This window comes from Anguilla anguilla, chromosome 1 (genome assembly GCF_013347855.1).
Source record: "Anguilla anguilla isolate fAngAng1 chromosome 1, fAngAng1.pri, whole genome shotgun sequence".
In the NCBI taxonomy this organism is placed as follows: Eukaryota; Metazoa; Chordata; class Actinopteri; order Anguilliformes; family Anguillidae; genus Anguilla; species Anguilla anguilla.
In genome coordinates, this window is record NC_049201.1 from 17,966,303 (window position 1) to 17,993,905 (window position 27,603).

The following is a 27,603-nucleotide window of genomic DNA, read 5'->3' on the forward strand; positions in this document are numbered from 1 at the left end:
GGCTGTGTGCCTGGTTTTCAGCAGGGGGTAGTATAGGTTGTATGCCCTGGTCTTGAGCATTGATGGCATGAGTTGCATGCCCTAGTCTTCAGCATTGATGGTATAGGTTACAATCCCTGGTCTTGGGCATTGCTGGTCTTGGTTCCCGTCCCTGGTCTTTAGCATTGATGGTATAGGTTGCAGACCCTGGTCTTGGGCATTGATGGTATGGGTTACATGCCCTGGTTGGCCCAATGAATACATAAAGGTGTACTCTGCTATAAAAGCAAAAGCATTTTAAGCAATTCCAACTGTCCAAATTTATGATACAGAATCATCTCAGTGACATTGAAATTTCCCTTTCGGTTCTTGTTTTTTCTCTCTCTGTCTGAATACGAAAATTCCTCTCACCAGCGGATTATTGAGAGTAACTTGATCTGGACTGGGCGTCAGTAACAACAGCAACAAAGCTTGTTCAGGTTGTTGTCTTTAATTAATCATTCATTTCAATGGAGAGGTTATTTAATTGAATTTTGGAAGAGGGAACAATCACTTTGGCACTGCTTCTCTTTGTCCCTGGTCTCAGCAAGCTCAGTAATTTTGTTCAATCAGCAGAGAGTAGGAATAAAGAAGGGAAAATACATTTGGGGGTTTGTGTCAGATTTAATTTCTGCATAGTTGGGTATTTGAACTGAGATAATGAAAGAGTTCCTGGGGATGCTCAGCCAAATGAAAAACATATTCCCCTTTAAGAATATTTTGTTTACATTTTCATGCATCCTTTATTACATATTTTTGACTTTCAGATTAAATAAATATTGCAAAGTTTACACACCCCTGGTAATATTATCATTAGTGTAATCAGTGAAGGTTCAAATTGTATTAAATAACTTAATGTTTATGTAAATCTATGACATATAATGAAGTCATAATTTGGACATTGGTTTCTTATAACCATGGTGGGCCTTAAAGTAAGTTATAGAACTTTTTTTAAAGCTTTTATGAAAAGCTAAGGTCACTGACACCTGTTTCATTAGTGGGGTCTCTCTTGTACAGTCAGGGGGGGATATATTGCTGAATGAGCCTCTCCATCCCCAGCTAATACTACGGATCCTTTTGCATCACCATTAATTATTTATTTGTTATGAAAAATAGACTCTCAGACTTTCATTTAAGAAAATGTACGTAAAAGTTTAGTAAATACCAGGAACAGCACATGCATTCATGGAATTCCAGTTGAATCATAAAATTTGAATGCAATTATTTTTATAACTTCAATGCATATAGTTTGACATTTTGGTCTGAGTGTTGATTCACGTCTGATCAAACACTGTTCTGTGTTTATTGGAGAGAAAATATTTGACCCACATTGCACAAAAATTGGTGTGCAGTATGGGGACTTTGGGGGAGCAGGAGCTTTAATTTAGAATTGAAAACTGGTTGAAGCCTGCTTATGCGCTGTGTAAAGGTGCCTCTCCACCACTTTCCACTTACTTTAACTGGCTTGTGAACTCCGCTCTGATTTGGTATTCCGTCCTCTGTGTCAGGGCAAGGCGGGGTCCAGGGAAAGCCTCGGTGAGATGACAGCTGTTTTGCCACAGCAGTGGACCTTTGCCCTCCAGTTCTTTCTACATTGCATTTGTTACTTTTAAAGATACTTTAGCCGAGGACACGCCAAATGGGAATGGAATAAAGGCCATCAATTCTGACAGGAGAGAGACTATATCGCTGTGTTTCTGCCAGCCTGTCAAAATAAGGATTCTGGTGGAGGATCTGAAGGCTGCCGCCAATAAGAAGAGTCTGGCCCTGAAGTGTAAAGGAATAATAACGTGAGGACATGATCCAAATGAGTGTGTCAGCCACGATTGTGACATCATGTAATGGAGGGACAATGGAGGGAGTTGACTGGGAGGCTCATTATCTGTTCTTCCAGTGCTCAGAGATTCCGTAGGCTAGAAGTTTATATATTGACTGATAATGTATCTTCTCTGGGGAGGCATCAAGCAGTATTGATCAGGACACTCAAATGTTCACTCTCTTCCTGAAGTAATCAGTCTCTGTTAGTGATACAGTTGCCACTCATATTCCACTTCCTGTTCTAGCGTTTGCATAGGGAATGAGCTGCTGCTTTGAATGGCTAATTGAGATGCATTAGACATGACTAATTGAAGCAGGAGGATGACTCGAATGATGGTGAGGGAGAAGATGAGACCACATGGGGTGGGACAGGAAAGGCTTAAGGACAGTCTAGGATGGGATGGCTTCACTGACCATGTGAACAGAAGAAGAATGAATGATGCTTTTGCTCCCTGATAAGAGAACTGAATACGAGTCTTGATACTTGGATACTTTGCCTTTGATACTTCCCACTAGACCCTCTCCTTAGGATTACAGTTCTGCTCTCAAAAGTACTATAATCCTGTTTGGCTCTCAGTCTCCATGTTCCACACTGGAGAGACAGAGAGAGAGAGAGAGAGAGAGAGAGCATTGCCTCTGGCCTTGCAGTCACCATGCCAAGAGATGCCCTCACTTGCCATTCTCCAATAGGCACAGCAGTCTGGTGATGCCAATAATAGAGGCAATTTTGGAACACCAGTGGCTTGTTAAAAGAAACTGGAAGAGATACGCGGAGAATCTGTGCTTAATGACTGTGTTTTATTTTAGGAAAAATGGGATGAGAATTCTCATCAGTCTTCCCCCCTCAGCTAATGCGTTGCACAGTCTGAAGCGTGACAGAATTGTTTGTGATGGATCACCCTGTCAGATGAGTCCCTTTACCCCGGATTTGGCTTCGTTTTTCTCTGTCTTAGCTCTTCTATTTGGGTCCGTTTCAAAAATTTTACGAGACACTGGTGTCCAAGTGTGGGGTGTGGAATGGGGGAATTCTTTTTTTCCCTCTCAATTCTCCCTCTCTCATATTACACAGCACAGTGCAGGTGTGGTTTTTATATAGACACTACAACTGTATTTTATATTAAAACGTACTATAACTGTTTTCCTCAGTATTTGGATCTGTTACCTATACAAAGCATGTAAACAGTTTGGCTGTTGGTAATATTTTGCATTAAACTAGAGTGCTCAAGGAAATGGGGACATTTTCAGGCCATCCTCCACTTGCAGAAAGGACAACAATAGAAGAATAACAGCTTTGATGACTCCCAGAAAAACCGATCACAAATGAATCACTCCCAAAAAGCTGGAGTTTTGCTCTCTAATTCGTATGTCTTTCACTGGATTAGCAAAGCACAACTAAAGCTCTTTTTTTGATTGCATGGTGCATTGATGGCAGCCGCACAGTCCAGCGATTTTGCAGTTCAGTTAAAGACAAGGGCGACAGCTCCCATTGTGCTCAGAGACATTGAAAGATCTTAGGTTCACAGGGCTATGATGTTGTTACTTGTTATTAGTAGGATTTCCAGCCACAACAGTACTGTTGCAGTGCTGAGTGAAGATGTATGGTGGCGTGGTCCCGGGTTAAAATAGTGTGGGGGGAAAAACTAATGGGATTTCTTTGCAAGATTTGTATTTCCCAGTGAGATTTCTACATTGTGTGCCTTGGCTGCAATGAGCAGTATTTTATCTTTCATCTGCCTCCCCATCCTGGTTTCCATGTATCTCTGGAGACTTTAATCAATTATATGGCTGTTCTCTGTGGGCTTGAATCAATTAAACATTCTCATGCAATCTCATCAATTTCAGCTGTTTTGGTGTAGTTTGGCCTCAAATTTTCTCTGGACTAGCGCACCTTTAACTAGCATGCCAAGGGAAAAAAAAGAAACTATGAAATGTATGTGTAAAATGTGGTTGAGCTAACCATCAAAGGGTTAAAAAATAAAGGGTAAAAAAAACTGTTTTCTTGTATTTCAATGAGGATGCCGCCCCTTTGATCAGGAAGTTCCATGTGATTCCAGCTACCGTGGTGAGCGAGACCGCGTCAGAGCTAGGAGCATGATAATGCTAAATAAATTGGCCTCTTCGCCTGTAGATTTGAGAGGGAGGTCTGCTGCTGTCTCAGCCTCTTGGCGTGTTACACTCGGGATGATGTGTCAACCTCCTCCCGGGTAGAAACTTTGAGTTTATATTCATATTGCTGTGTTTGCTCCAGGATTTGTGTCGTGAGCTCTTATAAATAGACATTTCTTTGTATAAATTATAACGAGTTTTTATAAGTTTCAATGAGAAATGAACACAGAAACACAACTACTGAATATACTATGTACTTTGTAGTATGTACTTTCATACATGAGCCAAATATGTGTAATGTTTTCTGTTTACTGAAGCTGCTTTCTTCCTCTCATCAGTGTAGGATTAATGAAGAAGCTTTGGCTGAGCTTCGCACACTACCAACTTATCTCAGCCAACAACAGATGTAATAGTTATTGATGCAGTGGATGTAGACACTGTTAGCTGGCATGTTTTAACATTACAATTCAATATATAATTTCATGAATAATTTAAATAAATAAAAAAATTATATTGAAAATAGTCAATTAGGTGCAATACTTTAATGGGCATTTATTTCTGACAAATTGTCTGATTTACTTAATCAGAATTTAATTTACCTATGTTTTAAAAAACAATATTGTGATATTTGAGAACTAATAACTATGTATTTATGATTTAAAAAAAAAAAAAAAACATTAGCAAATTATAACAGGCACCATAGAAATTACACATTGATTTCTTTCATGTTTGTTTCAGGGTTTTTATAAACAATAATTATGTGTACCCGGACGAAGTGCAAATCCATTGTTATTTTATGACATTTACTGTGTACCCTTTCATAATGCTGTACAGTAATATAACATTTTACAGTTGGTGTGTGGCTGTTCTCTTAATAGCACTGTGGCTGGGGTTCAGACTGGCTCCACTTGGTGCCCCCAACTTCCTGGCTCCTGTGATGGCCCCCACAGCCCCCCCACTGGACAGTAATGAGGTCCGCCACGGGAGCCCAATCCACAGTGGATCCCCACTGGTGGGAGTCTGACAGCTGTCACATGTCCTCAGTGGCCGTCTCTGACAGCGCTGTGTTTACAACAAATGCCGCATGGTACGATGTACAGTTTAAGGTTTGTCAGTGACAAGTTATTGTATTAGTCATGTTACTTAGAGAAAACTAGTGTTCCTGGTTACAGCACCATCCTGGGTAAACAATAGAAATTAATTCGTGAAATAGGAAACTATATGGTGTTCATTTGAAGTTGTCGACCAACTATGAATAGTTTTTCTCGTTGACTGTGGCTTTCCGACTGGTGGTTGATTTTGCGCTTTTATCACAAGGTTCTCTTTAGAAAAATCAAGGTTGCTAGCTAGAAATACTGTAATTTCAAAAAGGAACTTGTGTGTAAGTGCAATGCTTTGGAAAAAAGGAATGGATAACCTCAAAGGTGCAGTTTAGACAAAGTATGTGCTGTCCAGGGTGCTGAAGGGGAAAAACAGCTGCAGCAGGATAACAGTTTATTTCACCATTTTGTGTTCTACATGAGCAGTGAAATATAGCCAGTTGTAGAAGAGCATTCTGATGCAAACTTGCTCTGTGTGTGTGTCTATGCGCGCACGTGCGTGTGTGTGTGCGCGTGTGTGTACGTGTGTGTGTATGTGCGTGTGTGCTCATGTGTATGTGCCAGAGAAGAAATTTCTCTGGGGAATTTGAGAACTCATTTTTAGAAATACAGAAATAACAAATTACTTCAGCCATTTTGGTTTGCCATTTCAGCTTCAGTGGTCCTGGATCATCTCCTTAGCAAAACGCACGCATGCACCACACAGCATACAGCACACACACACACACACACACACACACACACTAATAGACAGGAGGAAAGACGGAGTACATTTCATTAGCTCTAATGCCCATACTAACTGCAGTGTCTGAATATAGCTAACAATATAATACTAAATTAAGAGAAATTAACTCCATTATTCAGTGACAAAACCGGTGATATATCCATTGTAGTCCTGTCAGTGTGTGTGCATGTTAATTTGCAAGCGTGGCAATCTAACACTAATGCTATGTGTTGTGCTACTGATAGTACAAACACAGTAGTACTGTACAATCGCATTGGCTGATGTTTTTTGAACAGCCTGTAGTACTGGCACGCAGATCTGATGTTTTGTGGATAACTGTGGGGCTCTATTTTTACAGCATGCTCTAGCTCAGTGTACACGTGCCATGTGTGAGACACAATGTTTGAGCGTCAGGGTTTTTGTATTCACTATCTTAATTATCAGAATGTTTTTTATTCTTCCCCCAGGCGATTATGCAGATTTTTTACATTTTTTTTTTTTTTTTACATCATAAGTCTCTGTTATTTGTCTCATGTTTTATCCTGCTGTGCTGCTGTCCAGAATGTAAAACTTGGCCTGAATCGTCATTTTCATTTTCCTATGAAAAAAAATATTCTTTCTTTCAGCATCAGTGGGCGCTGCTGTAATATGTTCAGGAACCCCTGCCCTCTTTTCTTTCTCCCTGAGCGTCCCAGTATCTCTCTCTCTCTCTCTTTCTCTGTCTTGCTCTCTCTCTGTCTCCCTCTCCTCTCCCCCCAATCCCCTCCTCTCTCTCCCTTTCTTGCTCTCTCTGTCTCCCTCTCTCTCTCTCACTCTCTCTTTCTTGCTGTCTCCCTCTCCTCTCCCCCCACTCTCTCTCCCCCTCTCTCCCCCCCCCTCTCTCTCTCCCCTCTCTCCCTCGCTCTCTCTCACTCTCACTCTCTCTGCCTGTCTGCCTGTATAAAATCCCTGCTCTCTTCCCTCAGAGGGCTTTGTGACTGCGCAGAGACAGTGAAAGAGACATACTCCAACCACCTCTCTCTCTCTTCTTGCACACGCTCATACGCGCGCGCGCGCACACACACAGACAGGCACATGCAAGGATCTTCCTGCCTGACCACTCCGCTCCACACCACCCACCCACCCTGGGCAAACCGGACTGGTGAAGAGGAGTACTGCAGCGACCAAACCCCTGTGCCAGCTTTCGCCTCTTCATAGCTTTTACCTATTTTTTTTCTCCTCAAGCCAATTAAATTATGAACCTGTCTTTTGCTTGTTGCTAAGGGAAGTAAAATAAAGAGGAGTGGACAAGCGTTATTTTGTTGCTAAGGTAATGAAAGCTTTATTAAGCAATTCTTGGACGTGTCAAAAATGTTGAATGACAAAGCTGGGTTGTGTGGCGAGGACATTTGCGTTAGAATTGCACGCTCATTTTGCTTGCGGTCCTGCATGGATTATTCGCCTCTTCAGTGAGCTTCTAGACACTTTGGCTGAAGTAATTCACTTTGGTGCTAACTGTTTGCAAGAAAAGCTAAGTGATGTTGTAGTGTATGCATGTGGAAAATTGCTGATTATTTGACTGGGTTTGGTGCTGCAAGTGTGTGTTTCCACTAGCTGGTTCACTCCTACAGATAAGACTTTTGAATTGAAAACATTTGTGGTGTCAGCCTGGAAAGTGAGATTTGCATGCTTTGGTAGAATGGCTCCATATTCTCAAAAGGCAGCACGTTGTTTTGCAGAGAAAATGTTTGCTGTTAAATTGTAGTTTATTGTTTATTGTATTGTATATTGTATTAATGTAGTACTATAAATTGTAGAGTAGTATTCCATTACTGAATGCTTGTGCCATACTGTGCCATATTGTACTTAACAGGGTTGCTTCATAGCCGGTATTGGGGTCGGGGGTGGTAATAGCAAGGCTGCAGTTCTTAAGCTCAGGAAGTACTCAGTGACTATGTACAGGGATGAGTTTGTATCGGAGGGACCGCTTGAGACTGGTCTCCTCGTATCTCCTCTGCGCCTGGTGGAGGCGTTAAAACACTAACTTGCATAGGCTCATGCATAGATGCAGATGTACATGTACACCCACACGCGCACACACATTCATCCACGTGTGCACACACGTACACACGAACACGTTAACGCGCGCACGTGCCCATGTGTGCACGCCAGCCTCGGTGTACTCCCAGACGCTCGCACGGGCACGCACGTACAGACGCACTTCCTCACAGCGCTGCACGGGGACAGATGCGCAGAGGCGGGTCGCGGCGAATCCCCCCTCAGCCGGCCCGCCACGCTCCACTTTCCCTCCCGCACAGAAACCCTCAGCCCGCACAGCGTCGCAGAAGCACTTACAAACCCATCATTAACTCCTAATAAATGCCTCCAGATCTATGATGCCTCATATATCGCACATTATATCCGACCATCTGTTTGGTAGCTATTAATCTCGCTGCATTTGACAGTCTGCTGCCATTAGGACGAGGGAAAAAAAAGACCTGTGAAGGAATCCCAGTTGTGTACGTTTTCGCCACTCTCGTCTGCCTGCTCGTCGCTCTCAGGCGAAAGACTTCTGTCTGTCTGATGTGGATTTGAAAGAGGCACATACAAACACAGCCCTCGGCTGCTTAATTAATATACTACGGCTTGCCTCATAAGTGGACTCACTTTGTGGCAGCACGCTACATGTTGGAAGTCCTTACTGGAGCTCAGGGAAATTGTATTGGCAACACAGCTCTTTTTTTTTTTTTGCAGGCAACTGATTATTTCAGTAAGTCCCCTGAATGTAACCTAATGAGGTTCTACATAAATAAGTGTTGTCATCACTGTGTGTCGGGATCAAGTTTATGACCTGGTAATTTCCTTAGCAACAGTTTACACAGGTCTCTCTCTGCCCTTCTTATGATGTGTACATTACAATAATGGAATGGTTTAGTGTGTGCAAAACAACATAAATCATTCATTCAAATCAGCATGATGCTAACATGAACGAGTGTATTATACAGGAGGGAGAGAAAAGAGGAAACTAGCCTGTCCCTCTTATTCCAAAAATGTTTTTGGGTTTTTTGAGCCCAACGCAACAGAGCCCAAAGACAAGGTTGAGCCATGTGGACATAATGCAGAAGGAGGCATGCTAACGCTCAGGGTAAATTACAGCCTCTAGCTGTGGTGAGTCCCGCTAACTTTTTCACAGCATTCATATAATACTACTAATATAACGGATATGTTGTGAGAATTCTGCTTTTGTCTGTACGCCTCTCCATTATTGTGTAGAGATGCTTCTCTCTCTTATACACATGCACACACACACTCACACACACAGTTCGACCCGTTTCATTCATCTTGCTTCCACCTTCAGGCAATAACAGTCAACTGAGATATTGCAAACAATAATGCGCCTGGGCTGGAGGAGTTGCTCTGTTGACCAAGAACATCACAATGGTCTCACACCTTAGTTCTGTTCTCAGATAAGATGGTTCAGAGAAGCTGAAAAGAGAGATTTCTGTCGAGGTTGTATATTATTGAAGTGAAGACCATGTAGAAGAATTCCCTGTCCTTGGGTCATCTGTGCTTTTCTTTCCGCACTGGTGGTTCATGCATTTGCTATTTTCTCGGATGTTTTTATTCTCTAGAATTTTCAATCCTAAAGCCAGTGTTGAAATGCGATGACTCACACCTTAAGTGAGTTCATTGTTGACTTTGCAGGTGGGGTCAATATTAAAGCTCTCTCCTTGTGGCAGGTGGTCTGCCATAATTCACAATATGAACCAGAGCATTTAAATGGCCTTCATTTTGGCAAATGTAGTTTAAAATACCAATGTTTCTTTAAATTGATTATAATTATTTATGATAATTCTGTGTATAGGCAGTGTTTCCATGAATGGATGAACCCTGGAAAGTGTTCAGGCAGGTGTTGGAGGCAAAGTAGTGGAGGGACTTTGAAACGGGCTTGTAGTCAAAAGGCTTGATTTGAAGCTGGTATTGCTGTTTTACCCTTGAGAAAGGTACAATACATTACCTGAATGGCTTCTGTAAATATCCAAGCGGAAAAAAATGAATAAGGTGTCAAGTGTAACCTAGAGTATGTACGACAGTCTGGATAAATGGTGTCTACCAGGCAAATTGCTTGTGGTTCTTGCTGTAGCAGCAAAGCTGTCATTTAGAAATAATCTCACGGGGTATCTTGCAGGTTTATTGGAAGCCCAATGTATCGGCACCCGTTTCCTACATGAATTTACGTGTATGGGTTCAACTGCGTCATCTTCGCTTAGCTACGCACATGTCATTAACACCAGTGGAGTGTGGGTAGTCAGGGCAGAGTGTGGCTCGAGACATAGCCTAATAGCTTATCTGGCCGTAGACCAGAAGGGAACTTTACTTATCAGTGGTGTTGGGTTGTTGCACTTGAATTTCTCTGTTTGCTAACAAGGCACAAGTGAATTCATGGCAGGGCCTGACCAGACCAAAGGAGGAAAAGGGACTCCTTTCAAGGAGAGAGAGAGATCCACATGTTCCCTGCTTTGTGGGGGGAAAACTGAAGAGCTTTATTGCTGAAGCTGCGGTTTTATTCGCGCGCTTGAATGAATGAAGATCACTTTCACTTGCAGCCTTGACGTTTTTCTCGGCATGTTTAACTAGTTGGTATTCACCTCGCCCTGGGTGCATTATCATACCAAGGCATTGTTATCAATGTTGTGACAGGTGTCAGCCCTTCAAAGTAGAAATGCAGTCTATGAATGCATAATGCTGAAATGTCAACTGATATGGCTAAATGGGGGAGAGAGAGTATGATTCAGCTTGTTGTGAATGTTGCTATTCAGTACGATGCATTTGAGCATTTGCGTGTGATGTGTTAAAATTGTGTTTGCTAGTTTCATGATATGAGCGGCAGCTTTACCCTGCTTTAGAGGAAACATTTCCACGCTTGGCCTTTGCAGAAATGAAACTTTGATTATGTTTTTAAGGTCTTGCATTTCTGCCATACCCGAGTCATTGTTTTTATTTCCATGTGGGAAAAACCATTGCTGCTCTCCAGTTGAATAGCACAACTGGGTATAGCATATTGTAAGTTATTGGTAGCTCTTGTTACTGTAACTGTGGCAAGAAATGTTTTGCTAAATTGACCTCCTCCTTTTCTGTGGTGTAGTTGTGTAGATGTGGCCTTATGAAAAACACCGTAGGGGCGTGGGGGAGGTGGGCTGGGTTGTGAGGTATGTTTTCTCACGCATTGCCTGACAGCTTGACAGCACTTGGCAGCCAGGCGCTATGACACAGCCAGAGCTCGTAAAACCGCGAACTGAACTGTTCCATTGCGAACCCATTAGGGGGTGAGCGGGGTGGATGTTTCTGTGGCTTGCCTCGATATAAATGTTGGGTCTCAGTCCTGGTTTCTTTTCTGACCGAAACCCAGGACAGGACACGCCTGGCATGGCACAGGGGCCCCGGGACCAGGGGGCCGTGGGGACGGCCGACCCGGACGAGGATTCTCCCAACATGATCGTCTACAGAAAGGTAGGGCGACGTTTGTTCTCAAAAGGGGACCTTTCTCCTGTGCTTGTTGGGTGTGTCTCTGAGCCCTCAAACATGGCTGCACCATGGCAGACACTGTTAAGTTTTAATAAGCCCTCCATCGCTGTGAGTTTGTGGGGGAGAAATAGCCTATTGTGTGTTGAGGGTAATTTCACAATCCATGTTCCACTTTGATTTCAATGCCTGTCCTTTGATTGGAGAGGGTGAACTACACTACGAGTCGGAGTGGACAGTAATTACTGGGCTGGGCTCGCACAGGAAGTGGGCTGGCCCTCCCGCACCGGGCTCATACAGAACTGAAGATAAAGAGCTCGTTAGCTCTCGTTCAGAGTGGCGCACACAGCCACTTCAGAAGCCGGTTTTGATGTTTCGCTCGCTGCCATTTTCCCCAACTGTTCCTCACTGTGCTGTTAAAAAAAGATATACGGGTCAATGCTGCCGAATGTCACCGGGCTCTGATGGCCAACCATGAACTGCCCCCAACCCGTAGAGCCAGTCGTGTTCAGTTTTGTTTTAGATGGTGGTAATTACAACATATGACCATCTGTTCAAGAATTCAGTTGTAATGAGAAGTGGTCAGTGATATTTGTGGAAAAGTAGTGCATCTTATTTTTAAGATCTTCTCCCGATGAGACAACGCAGCTTTAAAGTAAAAGACACTCTGTATGCTGAATAATACATATACAACAGGGATGGGTAGTTTCAGTCCTGGAGGGCCGGTGTGTATGCAGGGTTTTATTTCCACCAATTACGCTGCCTAAATGAGCTAACTGGCTGTATACAGCAACACCGATTCACTTCACAGATTACATCACCGTAATGCATTTCATATAGGGACTAATGCACTTATCAAGAAATATAGCTAAACTGTCAAATGGTGTAAATGTTTGGGCTAATTCAGTAATTAAGGCCAGAAGTCGGCACAAAAACCAGAAACCGATATGGCCCTCGTTGCCTACCTCTCATATATAACGTATGAAAAAGATCATAAATGTCATCTGTTGATAACTTGGTTCAAGTTTGCAGACTTGATGTTTGGATGATAATGTTGATAATGTTGATAAAACATATCTGCATTTCCACAGTGCTCTGCTGGCATGCCATCAGTGTGTCTGTGTGTATTTAAGAAGTCGGAAATAATTAGCTGATAAAGTTTTTAATGGTCTGTAATGAGAGAAAACGGATTTCCTTTGAATCTGGCAACATGCTTGGGCTCACGATCCACGATCCTCCTGTAAATGATATGAAACTACAATGGGGAGTCTAAAATCTGTACAGTACTGTGCATACATTCACTTCAGGTCTCTATTTTAAGAACCTTCAGTGTGTTGCTGTACTTTTACCACTGATCTACAATTTACGTGATGCTTAAATAATTCTACTTTTACATTGATCTCTGAAGTTCAGAAGAGCACCAGTCTTTAATGCAGTTTGAAGTTAAAATTCCGGCGATGTGTGCTACTGCTTGATTTCAGAGCTCGTAAGCGTAAGTGCACTCTGTGCTCCTTAAACAGGCGAGAACGGGGAATAAAATCAGCTTTAATTTAGCTATTGGCCCGAGCAAGCGATAGACAGATATTGCAGCTTGTTAGACATGAAGCAATCAAATCAAACTTTAAGCAAATGTAAATGTGATTACAAGAAGGCATTAGCCTGTGTGTGGTCACAGGCACTCCAATCATAAATATTAAACTTGCTCTGATCACAGTCCGCTTTCCAGCCAAGTGATTATGCATTTTATTTGTTCCTCAGTGAGGAAATTACAGGATTTGACCAGTAATTAATTTCATAGCTCTGCTGTTATTTCTGCATTAAGGGATCTGAAATCACATTAGAGAGATATTTTGGCTGTTATGGAATCCTCAATGAGCGTATTTCTCATCGAGTGAGAAATGTGCTTTTTTTAAAAAGACGTGATGAAGTGTAGGATTTCAGCTGGCAACATATGCGGCCTTTGGCAGGTGAAATATGGTGAACGTGTGCTGGGAAGGAAAAAATCTTTAAAATGCTTTCAATTCCAGGTGCCCTAGGGTCTGGTTAAAATGTTTATCATGCTACAGGCAAGCCTCTGTCTCCAGGATTGATTATAGCTGTGAATCTGCACGCCTGTTAATTCTCTGTTGTCCCTCAAACACACTGCTCTTTTATTCGGCCTTGGACAGAATATCTGTCTCTTCCATTCTCATGAAATCAGCAACACTTTGTAAATTGACCATTGGAAAGGAAATTTCCATTTTTAAAAGGAATAAATCATTTTAAAAGCACAAGAAAGTAACTTGCGTGGCTACATACAGTAATTAAATACAGTACAATTGCCAAAAATAGGCATCTTTCCCTCACACACATTTATTGACTGTGATCTAGGCTATAAAAAAGCACAGCATGATCAGTTGTAACTTGACGGCCATTTTTACAGGTCTTGGTCTTGCGAGCAAGAATTTTGAAGCAAACCACACCCTCTCACAGTCACCCTACTGCCTCTTGGGAAATAGATTTTTTAAACTTTCGGTTGCTTCTCATAACAATACACAACCATATGCGCATTAGTTCTCTCGATCATTGTTATTTTCGCGATGAGCTGCTGGTGATGTCTTGCTGGTAATGTTGCCATAGAAACAATTGGACACATCCCTGAGCAACTGCGTCTCTGCCTCTGACAAATAGCTAACAACCTTTGGAAGCAGGTGACTTCAACCTGTGAGAAATTACTACAGTTAGCCTACGTTATGTTACAATCACTTAGTATCCAAAGCAACTTACAACTGTGAAAAACGTCAAGTGTTTGTCTCAAGAATGCAGAAGTGCAATATCACCAAGAAGGCGCAGTCAGCTCATCTGTACAGTAGTCATTAAGAGTAAAGTTACCTGAACAAACCAACACTTAGTATTGCAAACAAAAACAAATGCCACTTTATAGCTAATCTGTCTGTACACAGTTATACTGTATCTGTAGCATTATTCTACCAATGGAAATCCATAAAGAAAGAGGATAGCTAAAGAGGGTCAAGGGGGCCATGGAGCAGTCTAAAGAGGAAGGTCATCAGTCTGTGTCAGAATGTTGCCTAGCTAGGGTTTCTGCTGTACTGACCACAGTGAAAAACCAATTCTAGCATTGGGGTCAGAACAGACACGTGACCAGGAAGTGATTTGATATCTGTCGCCAGTGGAGGGAGATAATTATCATTACCAAATATGCATGTCATTTTGAAAGTGTTTTATTTAATTCAGTTGTCATCTTTATTTAAAATACATTCTTATTTTTATAGGAATTGTATATTGGAAAAAGCAGGACAGTAAATGAGGTGAAAACTAAATTCAATGAAAAAGTTGAAAAATATATGAACCTTATGTGTGGTATGAACAGCAGCCTCTAAAACAAAGAAAACCAATGGTCCTAATTAATAGCCATTTTTTTCTAAATAAAAATGTAATCTTAAGAATGCATTCATCCATGTGATAACTGTAAAGTAAATGACTTTTATATGGACCAAGCCATTTTTTATCTGAAGACATGTCATTAGACGGGTAAGTTACACAGTTACTCATGACTGATCGCCGCTTTGGTGCAAAGACTAACAGCTCAGCCAGATGGCTTTAAAGGAGAATTTTTAAATGCAGAATAATGCAGCACATGACATTATTCCTGTGATGTGTAGGAAAAGGAATCTGGAAAATCTGCAGCAATCTCCTCTAGTAGCCTGGCAGTAATATCTCATATCTGTCCTCCCTCATCAAACCGTGAGCCTGTCAGTGGGTGTAATTGAACTGTGTACTATGCAAATCAGCAATTAAGCCGCTAATTGGTTTGACCCACGGGTGGCCCGTCGTTCGGCGTGGGCCGAGGCGCAGAAGACCTCGCGTCGGTCTGAGGGACCCCGCGTCAGGCAGCGGTCTCTCCGTCAGCTTCGCCTGTTAGGCTTCTCTATGTCCCACCGCGGGGCGGGGCGCTTGTTAAAATGACACCCGTTTGACCCGCGGTCATCCCGCCGCGCAGAACCGCGGGGAGGCCTTAAAATGAGATGCAGGATCTAAGGAGGAGTGACACAGAGTGTAATTGTGGCAGGTAAGCGGGGGCGGCGGACGGGACTGAGGCGTGCGTGGGAGGGGAGGGGGGAGCTGACGGGTTTCAGCGAACGTGCCGGGGGACGGCAGGCATTGCGGGGGAGCGGCTGCCCGCCAGGAGGACGGGCGGCGGCGAGCGGCGCGAGGGCGCTGGGCGAGGACCAGATGGCGCACAATATGCCTGTCGCCTGGGAGCGAGGCGGTGACGGCCTCCAGGGAGCCCGCACGCGAACTGGAAAAAATGGAATTATCCCGTATCAATTTGCCTATGGCCAGGGTGGACGGTGGGAGGGGGAGGCGGGGGAGGCGGGGGGGGGGGGGGTCAAACACTGTGACCGAAATGTTGAAAGTTTCGTTTGCATCCCCCTTGAACGCTGCAAGATGCGTGGGTGTTGTGTCTCGCTGCACTTTCAATTTGCTGGGAGAACAAAAAAACAGTACTGCAATTAACCTGGATGTGCAATAAGACAAAACTGACTTTGATAAATTTGTCCATTATGGAGCGTACGTGAGTGCACAGAACAAGGAGGATGACTTGCCTCTCTTCATTCTGTCTTATACGGCTGAACAGGTTTAGTGTCACACTTTTGTCCTCACAATCCACCGGTATTCAGCCACCCCAGAGAAAGCAAGCTGTCTTTCCTATGTGGTGGGACCAAAACAAAAGGATGCATTTCCCATGGTGCCACATTTCCTTAAAACCTCTGTCCCAGACTTTCTCAGCTCTGTCTGTGTCTGCTTCTTTTGGGTCTTGGACTGTTTGTGTCGACGTTACTGCAGGTTGCGTCCTGTGATGGTGCAGCACAATGCCATAGATGACCGTCAGCCATCTCACACGCTCCATCCTCACACTGGCAGAAACCCTTAAGATCCCCTGGATGTTGATCTTGCCTTGTCTTTACATTTTTATTGTGCCAGCAGGGTAGCTTTGCAACTCTTGCCTGTGGCAGGGGAGCCAGGCCATGCAGGAAAAAGCAATTAGACTGTGGAGTGGGGCAGCAGCTCCTTCACAGGGTGAAGCTCATGAACTATTAGGAGACAAATGGGAGTCTGTTTTCTATGATTATTTTTTGCATCTGCACATTGATTCAACTTTCTCTCAGGTGTGCCTTTTCTTTGAAGAAAGACAAGGTGTTGCTGGGAGACTAACTGTCAGCTTTCAAGCAATCTGCTTTTCCTGGGTTTCAAGGATCACAAAGATTGACGCACTTGAGTTGTCATTTCCCGGTTTCTCTCCCTTTCATACCTTTTTTAATGTTCTGCTCAAGGCTTTTTTCCATTCACTGTTTTGAAGTTCTGAATAATTTGTATTAGATGGACACGTATAAACTGAATGAAAATAAAAGTGTTTTTTGGGGTTGGTTTTCAGTAAAGGCAGGTATTTTCCCAGCCTGAACCTACAAGCTTAGCGAATAGCACAGGAAAACCGGGTTGGAGATGTCTGTTTTTATAGAACTGGGAGATGACATTCCTTTCCATTTAGTGATCGCAGTTTTGCTGCCGCGTTGTTAGAATATACATACCGACCAAGAAATTATGCTATCGTTAGTCAGCTCTCCAATAATGAACCTCGATATATGTGCTGCTTCAAAAGCAGTTTAAATTCATTTCCACAGGAGGATTACATGGGCTCACCAAATACTGCTTTTGCTAATGTTGATGTCATTACTGTGTTGTGGACACTCCCTAAATATTAGCATAAAAATTAAGACTTTCTGCACAAACATAAGTCAGATTAAATCAAACTGATCCTGACACAAAGACCTCTCAATCTGTTGGTAATTTTTAGATATGCCTGCTTTTTATACAGTACATGGCTGTAGGCTTTATTACATTTGCATGAGACCTCAGAATTCTGAAATTCTGATGATGAATTGTCCATAGACTTAACATGGGAGAGACAAAATGGTCTTAAAGTTTGAATAATTCCATCCTTCTACATAAACATGAGAACAATAGAAGACCTTCGTGTCTAGTGACTCTAGTGGTTGAAATACAGAGCATCTGGAGCTATGAGCTATGAGAAAATTTGAAGATTTGTATCCTTAGTGGCGATATACACTTTACACTCTATAATATGCACTCAAATGCAAGATCCATCAATTGATCACACCAGTTTAAAAATAGTATGCTACATACCAACACCGTTTGTGGACAAGCTCTGCGGAAAGAGTGATATAACACATGTGGTCCCAAATAGGACACATGGGCCTGTTGGAAATGATGCTTTATAAAAGTGCAAATATGTAGGTCTATTGCCAATGTACTGTACGGACCACTAAGGGAATGAATTTGGCTTGTTGAGGGAAAGGTTGAATCTTAAGCAATCTGCCCAGTGGTGAATAGCTTAAATGTTGTTTTTATTACAGTAGATATATGCTATACGAGTACAGCAGTTGTCAAAGCTCTGTGCTGACATACTTTTGTGGAGAGCAGGCTGATGTTAGTGTTCGGGCTCATCAATTTCATTTTCTGTCTTTTGAGGCTTTTGACAAATGCAAACATTTCACATTTCATTCTGTGATTAATATGGGCATGTTGTATGCTAGCTGTTGAATGTTGTAGTATTGTGCTGTAGTGAAAAGAAATGGAGCAGCACTGTATATAGGAGGGGCAGGTACATGGATGGCACTGAGTTTGAAAACATGGCCAATATCTAAGGAAAAGACTGAACAGTATTTACTGTCCAGGCAGGGATTCAATTCCAGCCACAGAGAACTGCCCTCAGTTTAACACGTCAAGCCAACAGGGAGAGTAAAGATGTCAAACAAGACTGTCAACTTGTCAGCTTACCCAATGAGATGGCCATTGTGTTGAGTGTACATCTGGGTACAACAGTACAGTTTAAGCCCTCTCACATATTCCCTGCCAAACTCAAAACTGGTTGTACCAAACCAGCAATTCTGCACCCGATTATTAGCCTTGAATGTGTTAACCTTGCCACTCAATCTGCATAAAGTTGTGCGACAGGCTATTGGGGTATGGCTGTTTGGTGTCCTATCATAGCTGTATTCGGACAGTGATTATAAACTAGGCCTTGGCGGAAGCCGTTGATACTTTGTGATTAATTAGGCGTACGACCGTCCAAGGCCTTTACCCCTCTCAGAAAAGTTTCCAGTTTGAGTGAGGGCGGAGAAAGACCGTTTTTTCTGAGTCATTGAAGATGTAGATATTGAGCGTAGCATGGCTTTCCTGTGGGAACTCTTTTAAGAAAGATAGATGATGTGTCTCTCCTCATGTCCTGAGGGACAGAGTCCGTTAGCAGCAGACTGGCCTTATCGCCTTCGTCACATTTCCTCTGCCCTCTATCAGTCCCACTTGCCTCTCTCTCTCTCTCTCTCACTATTTCTCTCTCTCTCTCTCTCTATCTCTCTCTCTGTTTCTCTCTCTCTCTCTCTCCCTCCCTCTCTCTCTGTCTCTCTCTTTCTCTCTCTCTCTCTCTCTCTCTGGTTATTGCACTTTAATAATTAAAGCTCATTTTCAGCCTGCCGCTCTATGAAGAATCCCTCATCCACAGGGACTGTCCCTCTTTGCTAGTTTTTTATTCATGGTGAGCACATTTATTCTCATCGGCCGCTATTTTTATCTCTCTGCTCAGCTGTTAATGTGCTGCGTTGAAAGAGGGGAAAAAAGAGGACGAAAGAGAGATGAGTTTTTTAAATTTCTGTCTTATAACTGCCAAGGACTGTCAGTGATTATAAGAGCCCTACACAGTGCGTGCACTGCTTTGTGTAAATGCCAGACTTCTAATTACTAACGGTATTTGTTATTTATGTTTAACACGATTGTGCTATCCGTGACTTTCTCTCTATCTCGCTCCTTAATTTCAATAAATTAGAGGTAATACATGCATAATGCACAGATAATGACAGCTGTACCTATAGTTCCTGTATGCTGTTTAAAAAAAAAAAAAAACTAATCAGTGTCTTAATTTAATGTATAACTTTACGATTCAGGCGCTGCTGGGTAATGAACATAAATTACTTCTGTAAATGTTCAGCTGCATAATTGGATTGTATATAAGGAAATATATGCTGTGTGAATCCCTCTTGATAACAACTTGTGATAATTTCCGAAATGTTAAATATTCAGTTCAGTTTTATTTGTATAGCGCTTTTTACGGTGGCAGTGTACCAACAAGATGTGAAGAAACGGGGCACACAAAACCATGTGTAACAGTATGTTAGTATATCACTCTGTTTCAGAATGAAATGAGAGTGAGAGAGATGCCGGCTACTGTACATCCCAAAAATAGGATCTTTGAAACTTTACCTTTTGGCTGATACTGAATGGTGGTATCATCCAAAGTTAAAGAGATTTCCAGTAGTGATTCTGCATTGTTAGCATTCTAATGTTTTTTGCATTTTATTATGACTAGCGTGAGAGATGACTGGTGAGTCACACCTGGTTTGAAAAGGGGGGAACTTTAGTTAAAAATGAACAATGTCCTTTGAACTGCACTCGAAATGAAGCGCAAATTACAGTAACCTCTCAAATTCACAAAGACCCACACAGTTCATGTTAACCTGCCATCAAACCTCAGTTGCGACATTAGCCCTGTGCTAGCCCTGTGTGTGAACTGTCGTTGCTGAACAATGCAATGTGCTCCCATGGTCACTCCTGAATCCCTTGTGGAAATAAGGGGGAGAATAAGGAAATCACAATCAATAGCCCCATCTGGAAGCATTTTTCTCATTTATGTTATTGACTACATTAAGATATCCCCTCAGGCTAGTACATGCCCTCAGGCTGATGAACACTTGATACAGAAACACAGGTCTGTTGGAGAAGGATGGGTGGGCCAAGGTGTAAAATATGATGGTTGCAGGTCAGAATTTCATGTACAGAGGGACACTCTTGTAACCTTGAGTATTTCTGAACATATTATATTACTTGGATATGGGGTATAATTGCAGAATTATATGTTATATGTGCTGTATAATAAATTAAACCTTGAATATGTGCATCTGCTTAATGTAATGTCAAAAGGCATCACTGATAAATAGGTAAATTACATTTTCATTTATATATTTTACTCATTCAATTTGGCTACCATAGAAACCTTGAAGATGAGAACTTGAGTTACAAGTTGAGTTGAGTTGCAGTTACATCTTACAAAGCTCCTCATTGTCATTGATCACTGCAAAGAAAGTTAGCATTAGGCTAAATGGAAACAAGGCAAACTTTCTATTGAAAAAACTCAAGAGTGAGTCAATGGTGAGAAGAGCCAAACCACTCCAGTTTGTTAGAGACTGAAGATTGGGGGGTCACTGAGAAGGGTGAATATCAATATGTACTGCTGATTTATCCCGTCATTCCTCCATTTGGAATGCTTTGTCTCAGAGATAATCTTACTCACTTGCCTGTAGCCAGCTGCTTCTTCTTTTTGCTCTGCTGTTTCCCAGCTGAGCTGCACAGCCGTTGTGCATGAGGTGCTGCTCATCATACACAGCTGGTGCAGGCAGGCTGCAGACATCCCACCAATCAGAGTCACCGTTCTGCGGTGAGGCAGAGGACACCCTGCTGAATGGAATCATGACATGGCCGATCATTCTTAACGCCTGTGGGACACCCAATCACAATGGGCACTAGAACCACATCAAGAAGCGTATCAAAAACATGGACCAAGAACCACTGCTTTAGCTAGATACTTCGCTCAAGAGTCAGTTGGCACTGACCATTAAAACGATTATAAGATGAACACACATGTGAGCACGTGCACACGTAAGCAAACACACACACACGTAAACACACTGACATGCACACACAAAGCCCTCCCTAACCCACTAGGCATCTCTTTATCCAGTTAACATGACAGTAGAGTTACACCTCAGAGAAACATATTGGGCTGAGAACGGTGAAGATCCCGCTTGTCGCTGCGCCTCTGAGCTCCGCATCCTGGAATAGACTGGATCTGTCGCCCCCTGCAGAAGCTCGTCCAGCACTGCCGCTCCAGAGACACGCCTCACAGGTGAGCTGGAGAGACTGTTCTCTCCCCCCGTCCAGGCCTGTCACCTGCGTAACTCGGCCGTAAATCACAGAGGCGGCGTGAGCGCCTTGGCGAGCTCCTCGCCAGTCAACATCCATGTCCTGCAAGAAGCGCGCTCGCGCCCCGTGCCTCCGATGATTTATATTTCACCTTCAAAAGCGTCGGAATGGCGACTCCAAAATCCGTCCGGACACGGGCGTTTGTGGTCCGCTGGACACGGGTAATGAGTCATTCTGCTCTTTGAGTACAGCGCCACTGGAACGCTACAGGATGTCTGACATCTGGAACAGCAGGGAGCCTTCCATCTGGGCGTCTGCAGGCTCTTTTGTGTTCCCCTGTGCACTTTAGGCACACATTTAGAGAGGACTCAATGTTCATACCACTTCACAGCGTCGGGTACAAAGCATCCTCCCACTGCATCATCCATTTAATTGTATTACGATTCATCCGCTGGCATTGAGTCAGCCTTCTCTGAGGAGCTTGGGTAATGTTAAGGCCTGGCTACATGAACATTTCTTAGATAATTAAAGGTCAAGTGTGTGTGCGTGCGTGCGTCTATGTGCGTTTGTTTGTGTGTCCATACTGTATGGTGTATACCTGATGAATGTTTCAAATGTGAGTTGATGTGAGTGAATGATGTCGAAAGCTACTGACAAGTGTGGAGAATGTATTTCACAGCCATATTGGCCATGGATTTTATGATTTAGGGTGACTCCAAGCGTTTCACAAAAATTTACTGGACAATAATTTAACAACAGGACAGTATGAACCCACTCTGACTTGAGAGCATGACAAGAAATAGTATTTCATACAGTTAATCTAGATCTCTGCATTCTCACATTAAGTGACCCCTGTTGGTGGGGTATAACTTTTACCTACACAGCACTGAAAATTTGGCTATTTTCAGGCATTTCTGCAGAAAACTACAATGACCACAAAATCTCACTCCTACCAAATTTGCTTTATTTTGTTTCTTCTTTAGCATCATTTTCATGATCATGTTTAAATTTTCCTGCCGAATTGCATCATCAATAATTACATCACCACTCGTGCAATTATTAGTTCTCCACATTGAACAACATCTACTTCAACCAAAACAATGCCTCCAATAGTACTGTATCTCTTCACAGCAGCCAATTACAGAACACACATACACAGACACATACTTTCTATGAGAAAAAATACATTTATAAAATGTATTTTCTTATCATTTAATGGGTAAACCCTGCATCATATTGTTTCAGAGCTCAGATAGCTGGTGTGACTGCGAGGTAGGCTGTAAAACTGCAGATTAAATGTGTGCTCTTGAATGGGAAAGACGTCGCTCTAGCCTGCTGGAAAGCCATGTGAGAGGACCAACCACCTAGCTACAAAGCATTTCATTAAAATGTTAACTGGATGGCTTGCTAGCTTCTGCTACTTCCTCTCCCAGCCAATGAAGGTTAGCAAAGACAGACCTTGCTACGTATTAACGAATGCAGCTTACTGTAAAACTGCATATTTATTTGAATTAACCTTAATATAGTATACAAATACAACATGTAATAACATGCATGGAATTGGCAGCTAAATTATTCAACAATCACCTTTGGTGAATTATCCAACAATCATCTTCACATTAGCATAATCGTTAAATTAATGCTGGAGGATCTGGGCCAATGTTTCCTGTATTACCACTTGCCAACAATGCACAGCAGATGTGCTCTCCATTCATCCAAAGAATACAATTCCTAAAAATCTGTTCGTTTGCCAAATTATTGATATCAAAATGATATGACAAGTTAAAACTTGCAGTATGCCCTATACACTGAAATTGTATTTGAAAAATTTGCATTAGCTTTCACGATTCACCTCACCATGACACCAGTATTTTCCTCTCTGCCATCCAAGCTCCTTTTTCTGGGTCTTTGCGTGCTCTCATTAGGAGAGAGGGCTCCCTGGAGCATAAGTTAAATTAGGAAATTGAGGGAGGTATGTCAGCTTGTTCTTTGTAATGGATTGCTTGCTGCCATAGTTGAATATTGACTGGTGCTCTGTGGTACTGAGCTACCGCGGCTGCGTTGTGTGCCTCTCCAGAGAAGATGCTCCACTGTCTCTCTGCGGCACTATTCATCATTTGCGCTGTGCGTTTTATGGAGCCCGCTAAATAATGCAACGAATCTGCATTTTCCCCATATGCTGGGGTGTACGAGGGATGCGCAGTACACATGCGCCAGCGCTAGCTGTAGCTCCCTGGCAACGTCCTAGTGGGAGCCTGGCAGCTAGGCACGAAGACCCTGCTGCGATGCCCCCCCCCCTCTTGATGATCCTTCGTTGAGCGAGAACAGCGGGAGATCAGTTTATATCTTTCTACATCTCTTTGACTGTTTGGAGAAGTGATGCGTTAATGGGCCAGGAACCGTGAATGAGATGCAAAGAACAGCAGACTTGTCAGTGTTCTCTGCCTGGGTAAGAAATGGCATAGGGCCACAGTGGCAGGTATGTGTCAATCAGTTTGTACAGCAGTACATGTGATGATCATTTGTCACCTTTTCATTAAATCTCAGTATTTAGCTTTTCTTTCCCGGGTCCATATCTGTGGTAGGTCCACAATGTCTTCAGTGTAAATATAATGAAATCATTAGCAACATCAGAGAAAAAACACAGCATTTAATGATGTGCTTTTTTTTGCCAATATTAGCCCTCAGAAATGATTGTCTTGGCTTTGTCTGAGGCCAGTAACATTGGTTCACATGAGGTGATGGCAGGTTTGTGTGGATGATCCCTGTCCTTGACAGGTTCTGAGAGGAATTTAACACTCACAGCAGTGACGGACAGGCCCTGTGTGTGCCCAGCAGTGCTAATGACAGACAAAGTCGAAAGCCCCTCGGCAGTGGCAGAAAATATGCATGGGTCATGCCATGGGCATACCTTTCCACGGCTTAGTGGGGAATGACCTAATGCTCAGGCTGATTCTACACATTTCAATAGTGGATTTAAAGAGGCTGCATTGGCGGTGTCCATACCTTCCATGAACCTCTCCTAGTATTTGCTATGTTTTGAGATATCAGCCCTTATCTGTTTTAGAATTAACACAGCTTGGTTCCAATATCTCACATTTCCTTATCCCTTCTGACATCATGAATTTAAAATGTATTTTTTTATACCGGAGCGTGGCTTGAGCATTGTTAATGCCTGAGTAGAAAAAAGCGCATACTACATCGTGTGAGTCAAAACCACTCAGAGAGGGAAATTACAGAGGGAGGTTAGCATACTGCATAAGGCTGATGCCCAGCTATAGCCTGATGTGAGGGAAGGATTATGAACTCCTGATTCCAATGACGATCACAGGCAATGCAAAACACTCTCACACCATCGCTGTGATGTAGAGCAGTGGGATCGTTTTAGAATGTTACAGGCTAGCGCTACTGCTGTTTCATACCTGGGGGTGTTCATTGTTTTCGAGTCACAGATGGATGTGTAAAAGTTCAGTTTTGGAAGAGGGCCATCTCTTCTGTGAGCTGTCTTCCACCCCTTGACCTCTCCTTCACCCATACTGTATATCGGGAGGCATGGATCTACTGACAGTCAAACGGATGGTCCTGCATCACTCAATATTCCTGGTTCATTGACTCTGCTGCCACAAAGCCTGCCATTGCCTGAATTTGCTTATTTTCCATCAAACAAAAAACCTCTCCCTTGGGTTCCTTGTCATTAAAGTCTTTTTCAAAGGCTTAATTCAGTCAGGACAATGTTTCTGTTGGCACAGTTTGCCGTATTGTTTTTGCAGTTTCACAAGCAACGTGCAAAGCAGTTGCACACAATGTTGCATGCAACATTTGTATTCAGTAGGAAATTAAAATTCTGAATGTATATTGGCGCCTGCACCTCGATGTTAACAGATAATGGGTGACTGGAGAAATTCTCCCCTGCTCTGAATGGGAGGATGGAATCTGACATTATTGTCCATTTGGGATTTGTGTCCTGGCTTAGGGCAGATGTTTGAAATTAATATAAAATGAATCCACATAGAGAAATACTAGGATGGCACCAGATCAAAGCTTCCCATCTTTATGTGGATGGGTGAGAGGAAGCTAGTGCTGGGGGGCAGAGAATGAGCAGGAATATTTAACAAGCAGATCACTTTGCTGATATCAAGCTGCCCTTAGTACATCTTATGAAACATGTTTGTTTCAATCATCTGAGTGATGTCAGTGTTGTGCAACAATGTCACAAAGCCATTTAATTTCATTGTGGGTCCCTGTTGGTTGTTAATGTGAAGCTAACCTCAGCCAATCCCTTCACGGTTTGGTCATGAATAAAGACTTGCACCTCTACCCGTGGTTCTATGATCATCGCCTTGCCTTAGAAATGAGATCAGGCAGAGTAAATCAGGTGCAGGCGTGATCTGTGGGTGCTTCACTCTGACGACCTGAATATGGATGAGATGAGGCTGCTAGTATGTAGTGCAAGCACTCAGCGGGTCCCGTGAGAGTCAGGTTGTAAACATTAAGAGCGCAGGATGTCCAGGATGTTCTTCCAAGCCAGAAGAACTCCCAGCATTTCTTCTCTGTGTTTGTGATTGGCAGAAGGGCATGGATAAAGTCCTTCCTACCTCTTGGAACCTGCAGTTCAGTAATCAAGTGGTGGCTGGTGATGATTGTGTTGGCGTGGTGGATTGAGTCATATAAAAGCTTGTGATGGCTGTGTGTTTTCAGAATGCATATATGCCCTGCCCTGGCCTTGTGGTGTCACTGACATCCTTGAAGGCACAATAAGTGGCGCTCTCAAGAGTGTAATTGAAAAAGCAACAGGTGCACATGTCAGGGACAAGACAGTTTGCATTTTTTCATTCATTTTGGTGATTGCTGAACTTGCCAATCTGTCTTTTGTGAAGAAAAGAAAATTATACTCACAAGGACAAAAGTTGATTGAATCCGAGCCACAGTTGTGGAGGTGGTGTAGCCTGTGCATTTTGTGGAAACGTGGTCCTTTGTGTCTAGATAAGAGCTCTGGGTCCCTCTGACAAAAATACAAAATACTAACATACTTTTTAAACCCCTGGCTGACTGCCACCTCTGGCAGTCTGATGAGGACAACTGTGTAGTCATTAAATTTCAGTGCTGAATTGGTGGTTCTTTGTAATATTAAATAAGTCCTTCATGTTCTCAGATTAAAATGATGTAACATTTCATACATTGATGAGAAGGGTAATGTTTTTCCGTGTGATATTAGCACGGCACTTTTTTCCCTGAAAGAATATAAAAAGTAGCCCTTTCCAATAGCAGGGAAATCACAACATTATTCTAGTGGAAATGCTGCAGGTCATGGCTGCCACAGTGAATAGTCAGTGAAACACAGTCTAAGCATTTGGGTGAAAAAATTTGGTTGAAAAGTGAAAGTTTTTTACCTGACTAGGACGTTGCCAGGCTATATCCGGGTAAAACCTGAGCTACATTGGGGCTAACCTAGTCCTTTTATGTCAAAATGTCTCTCAACCTAGATTTCTACCCCTCTAGACATCTAGATCCACGCTTTTGCTCACTGGGGAGTGTGCTGTTGCTGTGTAAATTACAAAATTACAAGTGTTATTTGGTGCTGCTTATGTCATCATTACAGGCATACTACGCAGGATTTTGACCTCAAAAATTTTATAAAACAACCGTGCTCATTCATTACTATGATGTGCTGGCAATTTGTGTCCGTGTGTGCTTCTGCCTAGTCCTTGCTTGTCTGCATGTGTTTTTTTATTTAAGTACTTGGGTGGTTTCTGGGTGTGACCCTTTTTTGTATGAGCTGTATCTGAAACGTGGGTGACCAGTAGAAGAAAAAAGAGAAGATGAAGAGGAAATGTGTACAAATTGGCTGCTGTGGTGCATTCTCAGTTACTGGGTTAGTGCTGCAGAGATAGGGTCGCCTTGGCGGCTAACCTATTGCTAACCAAGTGGCTGGACAGCGTTCGCTAACATTAGGTAGCTGCCATTATTAAGGAACTATTCAGTTTGTTACATTCAAGTTTGCCAGTGTTAGCTGGCTGGCCGTAATGGTCCCAGAATTTGCTGTGGGTCTGATATTTTACAAATTAACAACATAAGGCTAGAGAATAAGATTCCAATCTGTGTCAGCTCATATGGGCTAGGATAGCTACCATTAGCTAAGTAATAAGTGTGAGTGCTACACTTTTCTGCATATCACAGCAAAGTGTTAGTCTTTGCTATCGGAATTGTCAGTCAAGCATTCTGGCATACTTGTGACTGCCTGTCTGGTTTGCATGCAGCTGTTGCTGTATTATTGAAAGA

The 27,603-nt window shown here is 42.7% G+C and overlaps 1 protein-coding gene across 5 annotated transcripts in view; it reads left to right on the forward strand.

The window, feature by feature from the left end:
- Positions 1-27,603, forward strand: part of LOC118228354 (regulator of G-protein signaling 6) — a 99,947-nt gene that overhangs the window by 4,853 nt on the left and 67,491 nt on the right. For 2 of the 5 annotated variants that reach the window (XM_035419816.1, XM_035419847.1), the window contains exons 1-2: positions 6,663-7,075; positions 11,156-11,256. In XM_035419816.1, coding sequence (XP_035275707.1) covers positions 11,173-11,256 — 84 coding nt within the window. In that variant the 5' untranslated portion in view covers positions 6,663-7,075; positions 11,156-11,172. Of the gene's footprint in view, positions 1-6,661; positions 7,076-7,196; positions 7,241-11,155; positions 11,257-27,603 lie in introns of those variants that run through there. The other 3 variants (XM_035419839.1, XM_035419831.1, XM_035419824.1) reach the window with 3 other exon arrangements.